The 14,923-nt window shown below is 38.7% G+C and overlaps 2 protein-coding genes and 1 pseudogene across 2 annotated transcripts; 2 read left to right on the top strand and 1 right to left on the bottom strand.

Annotated features, from left to right (window-relative positions):
* Positions 1-76: 76 nt before the first annotated feature.
* Positions 77-2,119, top strand: LOC147511174 (uncharacterized). The gene is made up of 2 exons (XM_086598382.1): positions 77-1,109; positions 1,152-2,119. Exons 1-2 carry the CDS (start codon positions 77-79, stop codon positions 2,117-2,119), a joined length of 2,001 nt encoding a protein of 666 aa, XP_086454508.1.
* A 75-nt stretch (positions 2,120-2,194) lies between these two features.
* Positions 2,195-3,142, top strand: LOC147511173 (uncharacterized). Its single transcript, XM_086598381.1, has 2 exons — positions 2,195-2,251; positions 2,369-3,142. The coding sequence occupies exons 1-2, from the start codon at positions 2,195-2,197 to the stop codon at positions 3,140-3,142; spliced, it is 831 nt and encodes a 276-aa protein (XP_086454507.1).
* Positions 3,143-6,117: 2,975 nt separating this feature from the next.
* LOC147511172 (DEAD-box ATP-dependent RNA helicase 37 pseudogene) lies at positions 6,118-6,465 on the bottom strand (annotated as a pseudogene).
* Between the last annotated feature and the right edge of the window lie 8,458 nt (positions 6,466-14,923).

Genomic DNA, 14,923 nt, shown 5'->3' with positions numbered 1-14,923 from the left:
TAGGCACATGTTCGAAATTTTTCAGGATTTAATGTCCATCACGCGTCACAATAAGCATCCTGATATATTTCTCATAATGACTGCAAATCCACATTGGGACGAAGTTGTTGAGGCATTATATGAGCACCAAACTGCAACTCATCGACCAGAGGTCGTGGCACATGTCTTTGAACTAAAGCGAAAGGCCTTGATGAAGGAAATTAAAAAGAAATGTGTGCTTGGTACTGCCGTTGCACATGTCTACACCATTGAGTTCCAGAAACGCGGGTTGCCCCATATGCATGCACTTATATATCTCCGACATTCCGACAAGATCTGTATACTTGCTCAAGTTGATCACATTGTATGTGTAGAGTTTCCTGATCTAGAAACCGAACCTGAATTATTTCGGACCGTCCTCACATGTATGGTTCATGGTCCATGTGGACTAAATAATCCTAACTCTCCGTTCATGGTAAATGGTAGATGCAAGCATCACTATCCCAGGGCTTTTGCAGATGCTACCACTAAGGATAAAGATGGATATCCTATCTACCGTCATCGTGACAATGGTAGATCATATATTGTGAGGGGCCATACAGTTGATAACAGGGATGTTGTTCCTTATAATCCTTATCTTTCTAAGATGTTCAACTATCATATTAATGTCGAAGTTTGTGCTGGGATTCATTGTGTTAAATACATTCACAAGTATATATTTAAAGGGCATGATAAGACAACAATAGTGTTTAATGAGTTGGATGAGATCCAACAATACTTGGATGCGAGATACATTGGCCCACCGGAAATAGTTTGGAGATTGTTAAGTTTCCATCTACACGAGGAGATTCCCACAGTTGTGCGCTTGGCACTTCATCTCCCTGGAATGCACCGCGTAGTTTATAAAACTGAAGAACCAATACATGATATACTATCAAGGATAGAGCTCCAAAAGTCAACTTTGATTGCCTTTTTTTATTGTTGTGCATCAGATTTAAGAGCAAGAAGCCTCACTTATCAAGAGTTCCCCGAATACTATGTCTGGAACAAACAGTCTCAAACTTGGACAAGAAGGATACGAGAGGGAAAATTTGCTATTGGTAGAATGTATTTCACCAGTCCTAATTTCGGTGAGTGATTTTACCTACGCTTACTTCTAACCGTTGTAAAAGGACCTCAATCATTTGATGATCTGAAAAGGATTGGTAATGGTCCTCCACTTCCAACTTTCAAATATGCATGTGTTGCACGCGGACTTCTGGAAGATGACAGCGAATGGGTGCAATGTCTACAAGAAGCTTCAGTCATGCATACTGGATATCATCTTTGCCGACTATTCTGTGTTATTCTCGCAGAGTGCAATCCTTTGCAACCCCAAACATTGTGGAATGATTTTTGGGAAAATATATGTGATGACCTTCCACACAAGCTTCGCACAATGTTCAACATTCCAGAACCTACCCCTGTTGAAGTGCAAGATTATGGTTTATTTCTCTTAAATGAGATTTTGATAGAATCAGGTAAATCACTGGCTAATTCCCCTTCAATGCCGCTGCCTCTGTTAACTACAAGATGGAACTTAGTTGTTGCAAACCGACTCATATGGGACCAGCGACAATTTCAGTTTGATCCTCAAAATACAAAAGCACATGGCAATAGGGTTCTCCTAAATGCAGAGCAACGCTTTTCATATCAAGTAGTGATAGATTCAGTTTCCCAAAATCTAGGGAAACTCTTCTTTTTGAATGGCGCAGTAGGAACAGGTAAAACTTTTGTCTACAACACAATCGCTGCTACGTGTCGTGCTGAGGGGCATATTGTTATTATGGTCGCTTCATCTGGAATAGCTTCATTACTATTGGCTGGCGGTCGTACTACTCACTCGACCTTTTGCATCCCACTAGATATTCTTGATACCTCTGTTTGTGGGTTTAGTAAGAATTCAATGCGTGCCGAATTATTCAGGGAAGCTCAACTTATTATTTGGGATGAAGTCCCAATGCAAAATAAGTTTTGTGTGGAGGCAGTTGATCGCACACTTCAAGATACTCACGACAATAATAAACCTTTTGGTGGAATAACAGTTGTACTTGGTGGTGACTTCCGCCAATGCCTTCCAGTTATACCCAAAAGGGTTTAAGAACAGATTGTTCGTGCTTCCTTGCGGTCTTCCTTCCTCTGGAGTCACATTCATGTTCTAACTCTTACCCAAAACATGCGATTGGAAAATGGAAACTCTGCAAATATTGTGTTTGCAAATTTCTTAATGGAGGTACCAAACTGTGCATTTTTCTTTGTACTATTTTGCTTGCTACTGATATTCATTTGCATCATTCTTTGTACTATTTTTATTCACACTAATATTCATTACTATTTTCTGGTTAATTAGATAGGAAGTGACCCAAGTGAGACAGTTGAACTACCATCAACAATTCATCGATGTGCAAATCTTCAAGATCTCATTTCTACTACATATCCTCAGCTGAATCAACCTACCACTGTTACACCGGAATATTTAACTGAGCGCACAATGCTATCTGCATGCAATGATGATGTCAATGATATTAATACAGCAGCTTTAAATATGTTCCCAGGGGAAACTACTCTCTTTCTAGCTACAGACAAGATGACCAACGAGGATGCAACGAATCTAGCCAATATTAATCAATACCCAAATGAGTACCTAAACTCACTTGATCCAACTGGTCTACTACCATTTCGTCTCAACCTAAAAGTCGGTTGTCCTATAATGTTGTTGCGAAATATTGCTCCCAAAGATGGATTATGCAATGGAACCCGATTGATGGTGGTCTATTGTCGACCTCACGTTCTTTTCACAAGAATTTTGACTGGTGAAAAAGTGGATAATCATGCATTTATTCCAAGAATTTCTTTGTCACCGTCGTCTTCTGATTTTCCTTTTCATATGACAAGAAGCCAGTTTCCTGTACATGTGCGTGTTGCTTATTCAATGACTATAAATAAGTCACAAGGACAATCAGCGAAGTATGTGGGGATTGATATTCGTACTGAAGTTTTTAGCCACGGTCAATTATATGTCGCACTATCAAGGTGCACTTCTTCAGACAGAATCAATATTCTCCTCCCTCCAAATTTAGAAAGTCACACCCCAAAGTTTGTATACCCAGAAGTCTTACTATAATTCGTGAGTTCTTTTCCCATTTACTTTGACTACTTTCTCATTGACTTTATGATCATCAAATTTATACATGTGTATTGGCTCTAACTTGGTTAATGTCCTTCATTCTATTTATGTAGTTCTGCGACTTGGAGTGTATTTCCATTTTGTCCGTTTTTGCGCTGGAGACTCCATTACGCACCTTGGTTAGTGACTTTTTCTCTAATTGGTTGCAGAGAGTATTCCATTGATTTGAGCTTAATTTTGATTGATTTGAGATTTGATTTGGTTTTGGTGCTTTTACAGGATTGGCTGGACAGGCTTTGAAGGTATGATTTGTAGATGTTAGCTGTTGAATGAATTTGCTTGTTAGAAAATGGAATGAGACTATATATTCTTGTGAAATGCAGGCTGTGTATGTACTGTACTCAGATGATCATGCCTTAAAGCTCCTGTATTTCATTGCGATGGCTGGATTTGTTTGCGCCCTATTTGCATTTGGGATTCCCCATTTGTCAGCTTTGAGAATCTGGCTTGGAGTTTCAATAGTCTTGAGTTTAATATATATCGTCATAGCATGTGTGCTATCGTTTAAAGATGGTATGTGATGTCTTTCCCAAATTATTGTCCGCTTAATTAAATCTCTCTTCGGTTCCTATTTGATATGCTATCCTATGATATTGTATATGTGAAATTCAGGTTCTGTTATACTTTGAAACTTTTCATCTCTTACTTCTCATACTATTATTTCTTAGTTCATGTTTTCATGTATATGGAAACAAAGTAAGGAGCTTATTGAAGTTTTTATATAATACTCTGGTGATAGTAGATATACCATGAGGTGCGGTGATGGTGGGGGAGGTGTAGTAGAACGTAGCAATTGGTCATGGAAATCTCTAGATGTGCAGGAAGTTAGTTCAAACGGTTTTTGATCTACATACGAGTGGCCAAGAAAAGATAAGATACTTGCCTTATCCATCTGTTTTTTACCAACAAGGATGTAAAAACTAGGCTGATGTAGGACCGATCCTCAGGGCTATCAATTTCCATACTATCTTTGAGGTGCAGTAGAACAGATTGTGGTATCTATCTTTTAACTCTTGATGTGAAATAGCCCCATGACGGTACCCATAGTCATATACAAAGTATAACCTGGAAGGGAGTATTCATAATTTCTTATCCTAGCAAGTAGTTCCTATTAAAAATGTTGAACCTTATCCCAAACTTACTGTTATATTGCTTACTTTGTTTTGTACTTTTCTTTGTTTTGGTATGAAGAAGGACTAAGGAGATAATAATGAAAATTTGTTGTCATTACATTATGTTTGGTAGGACCAGGTTGTTTATTCATGCATTACATGGAGTGGAATGACTAATATATAAAGAATAGTTTCTAGAATCTTTCTTATTTATTTTTGAAAAAGGCCATTGTTCCAAGCTTTATAGTTACATCATGGCAGTTCAGTTTGCAACTTTACATGCAGTCTATTTCTTGATTTCTCACTTGACACATTCTTCAATGATCTGTTCATGTAACATGTTACCTTGCCTTGGGGTTATAATGTACTGATGCTAGATCAAGTACATTACGTTAGCTGCCAATCTTGTTTTTGCATATAACACTAGAATGCTTCCAGAGATACAGGTATACCAAACATGTCAAATTGTTGATAGTTTCTGTGTGTCCTTCATTTTCTAAATTGTCAATTTCTTCTTCCCTTCAGTATATAGTCTTTCCTACTTACTCTATTTAATGAATTTGAAACAGACAATTACATACTTCTTCGATGAAGTATCCTCAAGGCTCAGGATTTACGATAATGACCTTGACATTGGTGAATGAGGATGTGGTTTATGGAAGAGTTATGATTGTCAACAATGTTATTTGTACTTTTGCTACTTTTTTTTGTACTTAGCATACTTTTGTGGGTGCTATTTTGGTACTGTTTTGATGTCCTCTTTCAAACCACTGGTGGAAGTCTGATTATGTATTTGTTTCTCATATTGTTCTTATTCGATCATTTGCTTTAATTGTTGTTTTTCCATATTTAAATCCATTTAGATGAATGAGTCTAGAGGTTCTGTGCAAATCACTGTCGGATTTATTGAATGACAGTTAGCCTTTTAACAGGATCCAAAACATTGGAAAGTCATCAAATAATGGGGAGGTTCTGTCCAAATTACCCCTAAAGTGGTTCAAGTTAGTGTCATGTCAAGTTTCTTAACCTAATAATTATTCTTGACCATGAATAGAACAATAGCCAGTATAATACAATCAAAAGGGAGGTTTCAAGTTTAGGCTGCTTCTACAGAGTTAGTGCCGCAAGCGACTCTCTATCAGTGTCGTACGGCACGGGCATACCCTAGTACATAAAAAAAAATTAATTTGTCACTATTGTGGGACTGTAGATGAGGGTGGTGATTTTTAAAGTAGTTTAGATTTCAACAAACTTTCCATACAGGCCCACCGCTAATTGAAATAACCAAGCACATGTGAATTGGCTAAACAAGGGTAGACGAGTATGATTTCCCACATACAATCAATAAATGGCAGTGACTTAGGGAAGAACTTATAACTTGCAGATTAATAAACCTTAGTGATTTCTTATGAAATGTCATGGATTAATAGCTTCAAAGTTTGTTGATTCACACACAAGAAATACTAAAACAATGGAAATAAGAGAAGAAACTCTTAATATTATGGAAACTAAATTTTCTATGGACGTTTTTACCACTTCCACGGATTTTCAGTTCATCCACTCTTTTCATATGGGTCCTGTTATTGACAGACCCTATTTTGTGTTGGGCAAAACATTGAATTTTGGGCAGACCCCATCACCAAATCCCTGAACAAAAATAAACTGTAAATAACCCGTTACAACCAGTTACACCACCCAACCAGTTTCTCTACGTCGGTTCGTCTCTTTCAGCCCAAATCATATTTCTACGAATGATCAATTTCTAACAGCCGCAACAGTGGCATAAGGATGAATAGCAGCTTAAGGACTTGAGTAGCCTGAAGAGGGGTCTTGGCGATAGTCAAAAGCTCCAAACCTTCCCCCACCTCTGCGACTCCTACCTCCACATCCATAGCAGGGTCTTTGTGCATATTCATTGAACCAAGCAGGAACCTCCTGTTTTGCTTTCTGCATTAATTCAGTAAGTGCCTTTGCCATGGACAGGTCCCCTTCATTGAAGAAGGCTGTGGCTAACCCAGACTTGCCAGCTCGACCAGTTCTCCCAATTCGATGAACGTAATCATCAATGTCTTTCGGCAGATCAAAATTAATGACATGAGCCACATTAGGAATATCCAACCCTCGAGCAGCAACATCTGTTACAACCATTATTAATGGAGTAGCACCGGTTTTGAAGGAGCTTAAGGCTCTCTCGCGTTCCTAAATATTACAAAGAGGTTATAATGCAGACAGGGCAAAATCAATAATCTAAAGGCTGATAATAATGTGAAAGGCAAAACACTTCTTCGGTATGCTGTGGAGACGAACCATTTGGATTTTATCACCATTTATTGATGTCGCAACGAAAATCAGTGAGGTGTATGCTTAAAGAGCTCCAAGAGTGCTGGTTTTCTAAGCGGAGCTTGGCTCCTTAGTAACCCCAGCGATGTGGTGAAGTCGGTAGTAACTGATTCGTGCGATGTGGCTGACCCAGCCAAAACTCTCAAGTGGCAAACCGTCATATCGTTCGGGCTTAGCTTCTGGACCCAACCGGGTTGTTTGGGAATTGGATGTCCCAACAATTTAGCAGTGTCATTTGGGATTAGCTTTTGGGACCTAGCCGAGTCGTTTGGGAATTGGATTCAATACTTAATGGTGTCCCAACAATTTAGCAGTGTCTCTCTAGCTTTCCCTGGACGACTTCACTAGGTCGATTGAGCGAACTACATAGTAGTATTTATGGTTGTCTAGATATGTTTGTTTTTGGAAATTCTTGGACTGAGAATTGTTTTTTGGAATTAGTTTTTTTTTTTTTTTTGGAAGTGGGGTCTTTTAGGGTAAGGGCAATAGGAAGTTGCAACAAGTTACCTTTGATGTAGGTGGGGGGTGCCCAACATAAATTACGATTTTTTTTGTCAATGACAAATTTGTAAAATAATTTTTTTTTGGGTCCACCCAACACAAAATAGGTTGTTCCCATAGCGAGTACATTTCATATTTTCATATCAAATTATACTTAGGGGTAGTTTTGTCCAATGCACTAAAAATCCATGAAAGTGGTAAAAACGTCCATATAAAATTGTGTTCCCAATATTATTAACTCAATGAAAAACTGAAACCCAAATACAGACTATCAGCCTTTATATAAACGAAATACCCTAACTAACACAAAATTCAAAAATTGTTGTGTTTGTTTAGTGGCAAATTTTATTTTCCCATTAGATGCACCATTTGCTAGTGTTTGGGTACTTTTAAAGACATTGACAAACATTATTCTCTATTTGCCGGCAAACAAAATTTTCCCACAAAATTCAAATCGAGCCTTTAAACTGATTTTCCATTCCTTTTCCAAATACACGACAACAAGAAAATTTTCCATTCTATTATTTCCCTTTCTATTCTAGAGTGCACGGTGCACCACTATTGAGTTTTCCCTTCCTTTCCTTAAGTAAAGGTGTAAACAAACGCAGCCATTGTTTCTATACTTTCATTTGGAAACGAAGCTGGATAGAGTAGCTACCACCCATAAGTGCTTGATCAAGGAGTTATGCCCCTCCCCCATATTCACTGCCTCCTTTTAAGTTTCTAAGATCACTCCTGAAGTTTCTAAAATCACTCCAGAAGTTTCTTTTTTATACCCTGGTAAGGTGAAAATCATATGAAAATCACTCTAGAAGTTTCTAAAATCACTATCTTTTAGCCACTCAGTCCTAGTCCTTGCACTATCACACTCACAAAGCAGATGCATGCTGCAGAGATTTTCACTGCCTCCTTTTTAAGTTAATTACACTTGGAGTATGTTCTCTTGTCTCCAAACTAAAGTAAGCCCATTCTAAATGTAGAATTCAATATTAGTGGTGATGCTAAGAGAGTTGTAACATTGTTCTAATGAGAGAAAAACCAATAAAAAGAAGAATTTAGAAGAAAGTAGGCTAGAATAATAGGGTTAGAGTCATTGTATATTGAGTGTTCTCTACCCAGAGTTACATATTTATACTAAACTAAAACCTGATAATAGAAACTACTAGATATGGATGTCCACACTTATAAAAACGTGGGACTTTCCATATTTGACATATTCTAATACTGACATATTCTAACACTCCCCCTCAAGCTGTAATGCCGCAAACTTGCAAATTGTAGCTTAAATGGCAGAAAGAAAAGATAAGAATATAACTCCCCCTTTCGCATAGAATTGTCTTTCATTGAAGAACTTGAACAACTGTTGAGACATTCTGGAAGTGAAACTGTCAGTTTAGACAATGACAAACAATAGCACTGATTTGATGTGAGCTTCTTGGCAGCTACTACCAATATCACTGTTGAAGTCTTGCATAACATAAATTGTAAACAATAATAGTGATTTGATGTGAGCTTCTTGGTTGCTACTATCAATATCATTGTTAAAGTCTTGCAAAATACTGTTCTAGGTACTCCAGAATATGAAACATGAGTGCAGTTTAGGTTTGACTGCTACCTGAAAACATGAGTGTTGAATAGTGGGGATGTCACACTGTTGAGATGCAAGAAGTGAATTCCCCAAGACATGATGGAATATGGAGACATGAGTACTCTTCTACATACGTCTCCATATTCTCCTTGCCTTATATACTACTCTGGATCCTCATATCTCCATAATCTCCCCCTCAAGTTGGAATATACAAGACGGAGTTGGAACACACAAAGACTTGTCTATTCCAACTTGAACTGAGCACCGAGCACCACTGCGGCATAAAAGGAATAAAAAAAATAATAAATGCGAACTGGATAACCCCAAACATGATGAGGATAACAAAAAACATGCAAACATAATAACCCCAAACATGATGAGGATAACAAACAAACGCGGACAGAATAACCCCAAACATGATGAGGAAAAAAAAACGCGGATAGAATAACCCTAAACATGATGAGGATAAAAAAAACGCGGACAGAATAATCCCAAACATGATGGGGATAAAAAATCGCAGACTGGATCGAATCTGGCCCAATTTGACCGGCTAGGTGTTCTTTGAGTGAGTTAAATCAGTAACATGAACATGATAACCCACATAGGAAATAGCTCAACGTGGCCCAATTTGACCTTCTTCTCTACCCATTTACTCACAATACCATATCACAACACCCAACAAACCTATAATCAAACTCCATATAGAAATGAGCTGATAATATGTAACTATCGGCAAGGACAAACCTCAATTTTTTTTTCACCGGTGGAGAATCTCTGAAACAGTACTGGAAATAGAGAGAATAATTTTTCATGAGATAGAGGTCGTGTGCCCCTATAATACTTCAAACAAACAACTTGATCATGTTCTAGTAATTGAGACAGAAGACGGTATCAATACCAACTGCGCGGAAGCTAGAAACCCAAACATCCATAACGGCATACAAACGATACTACCCCTCCAATCCTAGACGATGAGTGTAAACTACCTTCCAAAGGCTTGATACTTCAAAAAATCTCAGAACCTAATGTGTGGAAGCTAGAGCGTGTGGCTTCTTCATTAAGGTCGAGAGCATATTGGCGCGCTATCTATCTATACTCTTCCAACTTCTAGTACTTTCGAGGCGCTTTGGACTGGCTATACTTGAGCTAGCCTCTACTCAAATAAAAAACGACGAAGAATACTAAAACCAACCTTTGGTGTGCGCGCCTAGCAGAAGGCTTAGACTAAGTGCATGCGTGTCTCATCCAATACTAATTTCAGAGACTCTAGGATACAGAGAGATTGTGCCCCTCTTATCAATACTAAGACAAAAAGGTTGGGGAAGACGTAGACTGCGGAAGAAAAACAATACTAAAAAACCAATACTGAGAAACTTCGGATCACTTTCCTAGCATTCTTCAAACAAACTTTAAACATCAGCAGAATCTTGAATACTGACTTCGAACATGACAATGAACAGTGTCGGTGAACAGTAAACCCGCGAACATAAATAATCTATCAGAGAAAGAAACTTCAATTGAGATATAAGACCTTCTTCTTGTGAAAAAGCTTGAAACTTAATTGAATACTAAAAAACTGGAAAAGAATTAATTTTTTTTTCTTTTTCTTGTAAACCAATTTTAGGAGATACCTCTCCTAGCATACCACTAAACTTATATTTGAACCTAATGCTCTGATATCATGTAGAATTCCATATTAGTGGTGATGCTAGGAGAGTTGTGACATTGTTCTAATGAGAGAAAAACCAAGAAGAAAAAGAATTTAGAAGAAAGTAGGCTAGAATAATAGGGTTAGAGTCATTGTATATTGAGTGTTCTCTACCCAGAGTTACATACTTATACTAAACTAAAACCTGATAATAATATGAATGTCCACACTTATAGAAACATGGGACTTTCCATATTTGACATATTCTAATACTGACATATTTTAACACTAAAATATCAATTTGTTGTAAAAATTGAAGAGCTGTTGAGCGCATTTTTCATATATATTAAAATGGGGGTATTTGATGCGCATTCTAAAGTATATGTGGAATAATCGAGTTTAATAAAGAAGGGTTAACTAGTATTACCCCCTACTAGATGAGCCAATTAGGATTTTCCTCTTACTAAATGGGAAATTAGGGTCTCCTTTCTAAGTACACACAAAAAACAAATCAACTCTTTTTTTTTGTGTGTATTAGGAGAGAGACCCTAATTTCTTATCTAGTGGGGGGAAATCCTAATTGGCTCATCTAGCGGGGGGGTAATATTCCTTAACCCAACAAAGAATTGAAGAACACAAGCTCTCAAACAAAAAAATGAAGAGGAAAAAAAAAACTCTCTTTTAGAACCATTTTATTCATTACCTCTAATTATCTATGACCAAAAAACGTACAACTCAATTTAAAAGTAAACAGAATGCTGAAAATATGAATCAATTCTAATAATAAAACCCATTCTAATGATTATCAAAATTTCTTTACGGCTTTACCGTACTCTTGTAAGGTTGGTGTTGTTGTAGGGAAACCATTGAGAAAACATCCCGCAGGTCTCCCACTTGACAATTACTACCAGTGTCAGGGGCCAGAAGATCAACTTACTCGTGATGTGGCTCTATTTTTCCTTGAGAAAGACTTACAGCTCGGGAATGAATCTTTACTTCACTAAAACTACAAGTGGAGCTGCTTTTCTACCACGTTATGTTGCCGAATCTATCCCCTTCTCATCCAAAAATTTGGTTAAAGTAATGAACCAATTCTCGGTTGACACCGAATCAGCGGTAGCCGACGGCATGAGGCAAACGCTCAAGCTGTGCGAGAGTCCTGATCTAGATGGAGAAATAAAATTATGTGCAACATCACTTGAAACTATGGTGGATTTCAGCACATCGATGTTGGGGAAAAAAGTTCAGCTAATGTCCACTGAGATAGACAAAGAAGAGATACCAAAGCAACACTATACTGTTTCCCAAGGAGTCACAAAGATGGGTGGTCAAACCTATGCGTATGCAGTATTCTATTGCCATGGAACGCATTCACAAACGCGTACAAAGTACCTGTAGAGAAAAAGGGATGTTTTTTTTTATTTCACGTTCAGAGCGCACATGCGCCCAAGAGCGAGTGCACCTGTGCCCAAGAGCCTGGAGTCAAGAGCGCCACCTGCGCTTAAAGAGAGCGCACCTGCGCCCAAGAGCCTTGAGACAAGAGCCCACTGGCCAGAGGAGCGACTCGCGCCAAGATCTTTTTTTTCATGGGCCTCGCTTCAAGAATCATGAAATTTGTTTTTGGTATAAAAACAAAATCAAGGTTTTTGGAAAACCTAACTTTTCCAAAACCAAGAAAGAGAGAGATTATAAGAGAGCAATTCTTTGTGAGTTGAGTGTTCATTCTTTGTGAGTGAATTGAGAGACTTGTAATCTGTTACTCCGGACATCTAGTAAAGTTTGGAACTCGCAGTGTGGACGTAGGCAAATTGTCGAACCACGATATATCCTTGTCTTGTGGTTGGTTCTCTTTTGCATTAATTGTTTTACTTTATATGCTTGTTATTTGATATTGAGAAGTGTTGGGATATTGCTTGGAGGGTGTTGAAGTCTTGTCTATTGAGAATGATCGATCCTTGTGTTGGATTGATCCGTTTGTTGTGGGTAACGTTGTTTCCGCAGTATTTTATCTACAACAATTGGTATCAAAGCGTAGGTATACGACCTAGGATTTTGAGTTTAGTGCTCGAAATTTGTGTAGACAAGGTGTTCGATTAAATTCCTAGGTGAAACTGTTTTTTTTTTTGGTTATTGTGTGTAACTTGAAAGATGGCTTCCAAGATGTCAAACGCAAGGTTTGAAGTAGAGAAGTTTAATGGGAAGAATAACTTTGGGATTTGGCAAGTCCAAGTAAAGGACATCCTCATCCAACAAGGTTTGCACAAGGCTTTAAAGGGGATTAAATCTAAGGTATGAAGTATGAGTAATGATGATTGGGAAGAGTTCGATCTTCGGGCTTGTTCATCAATCCGGTTATGTCTTGCCAATGAGGTCATGTATAGTGTGATGGGAGAAAATACCGTTGCTGGTATTTGGCTTAAACTAGAGTCTATGTATATGACCAAGAGCATGACGAACAAGATGTACCAAGAAGCGTCTTTATCGGTACATGATGGTCGATGGTTCAACGATGCAAGAGCACGTTAGTGAGTTTCGTCGACATCTAGCGGATTATTTGAATGTTGGTATGAAGATAGATGATGAGGATCAAGCGGCATGTTTAATATTCTCCTTGCCAGAAACCTATGAGCTTCTAATGACTACATTTATGAACAGAGAAGACGTCGATCTTGACGAAGTTCAGAGTGTACTTCTTTCTTATGAGTTGATGAAGAAGACACGTGTAGAGAATAGCATTGATGCAGGTCAGGGGCTAGTGGCAAGAGGAAGGTTGTATGAAAAGGCTTCTACAAGCAATGAGAAGTCTAGGTCCAAGTCAAAGAAGCCTTTAACACATGTGTATTGCTACAATTGCGATGAAAAGGGACATTACGCAAGTAATTGTCCTCACCCGAAGAAAGAGAACAAGAGAGATGGTAAGAAGAAAGGTAAGGCAAAAATTGAGGCAAGTTATGCTTCAGGCTCTGAAGGGGACGAGTTGAGTCTCTGTGTGTCCACACAAGACTATATGGCCGAAAGGTGGATTCTTGATTCCGGATGTTCCTACCATATGTGCCCGAATAGAAAGTGGTTTACTTCTTATGAGAGCATTAATGGTGGTTCCGTTTTGATGGGTAATGACATTGCTTGTAAGACGGTAGGAATTGGAACTATACGGGTTAAGATGCATGATGGTATAGTGAGGACTTTAACTGATGTGAGGCATGTCCCTGAGCTAAAGAAAAACCTTATTTCTCTTGGTACCTTGGATTCCAAAGGCCACAAGTTTGTGGGCGAAGGTGGAGTCCTAAAGATTGTCAGTGGCTCTTTAACAGTTATGAAGGGTCAAAGACACGGAACCTTGTATACTTTGATGGGTAGTACAGTGATGTAGCAGTGGGTGCATGTAGTGATAATTTTGAATGCACTAAGATGTGACATATGCGACTAGGGCATATGAGTGAAAAGGGTTTGTCTGAGTTGTGCAAGCGAGGGTTCTTGAAAGACTTGAAGAAGCCAAGTATGGGTTTCTGTGAGCATTGCGTCTATGGGAAGCAGTGTAGAGTCAAGTTCAAGTCAAGCAAGCACACGACCACAGACATTCTTGACTATGTGCATACGAATGTTTGGGGACCCTCTAGAGTGGCTTCAAAAGGAGGTAACCGCTATTATGTCTCATTCATTGATGATCATACCCGCTATGTGTGGGTGTATATGATGAAAACGAAAGATGAAGTGTTTGAGTCATTTAAGAAGTGGAAGGCAAAGGTTGAGAATCACACAGATAGGAAGGTAAAGACACTACGGTCTGACAATGATACAGAATATACCTATGGGCCCTTCCAAGAGTTTTATGCGCGACATGGAATTGCCAGGCACTGAACAGTCAGGGGCACGCCTCAGTAGAATGGAATGGCAGAGAGGATGAACAGAACCTTGCTTGAAAGAGCGAGATGTTTGTTGTCTAATGCCAGTCTAGGCAAAGAGTATTGGGTAGATGCAATGTCCATGGTGTGTTACCTGTATAATTGGTCACCAGTTCCAGCTATAGATTGCAAGACACTTTATGAGGTGTGGTCAGGTAACCCAGCTACTGATTATAGTATTTTGCGAGTGTTTGGATCGACTGCTTACTACCATGTGAGGGAGAGCAAGCTTGATCCTAGAGCTAAGAAAGCCATATTCTTAGGCTTCGCAAATGGGGTAAATGGATACAGATTGTGGTGTCTAGAAGACCACAAGTTCCTGGTCAGCAGAGATGTTACGTTTGATGAGACTTCCGTGTTATCTTTCAGTAAGCCGAAAAGAGCTGGGCAGAATGGTGAGTCTATAGAAGTTCAAGCCACTGAGCTTGAGTTGTCTGATGCAGCAGATGACTGGTTGGTTCATGATGAGGTACCAAATCATGGAACCTCACAGGAACAGGAAGAAGAGCAAGAGCATCCGTAACTTGTATTGGCTGACCCTAGGCCAAAGAGACAAGTTAAAAAAGTGCACAAGTATGGGCACGAGAAGCCAGTGAAACACTATGGTCAGGTGGATTTAGTGGC

Source organism: Coptis chinensis, chromosome 3, assembly GCF_015680905.1.
Source record: "Coptis chinensis isolate HL-2020 chromosome 3, ASM1568090v1, whole genome shotgun sequence".
Lineage (NCBI taxonomy): Eukaryota > Viridiplantae > Streptophyta > Magnoliopsida > Ranunculales > Ranunculaceae > Coptis > Coptis chinensis.
Note: the sequence above shows the minus strand (reverse complement) of the source record. Positions and strands in the feature narration are given on the sequence as shown.

Excerpts from the sequence above, each read along its gene's own strand:
- LOC147511174 (XM_086598382.1), top strand. The coding sequence starts at position 77 with ATGACTGCAAATCCACATTGGGACGAAGTTGTTGAGGCATTATATGAG. Across the intron at positions 1,110-1,151 it reads TTTCACCAGTCCTAATTTCG|GACCTCAATCATTTGATGAT; the intron begins GTGAGTGATTTT and ends CCGTTGTAAAAG.
- LOC147511173 (XM_086598381.1), top strand. The coding sequence starts at position 2,195 with ATGCGATTGGAAAATGGAAACTCTGCAAATATTGTGTTTGCAAATTTC. Across the intron at positions 2,252-2,368 it reads TTGCAAATTTCTTAATGGAG|ATAGGAAGTGACCCAAGTGA; the intron begins GTACCAAACTGT and ends CTGGTTAATTAG.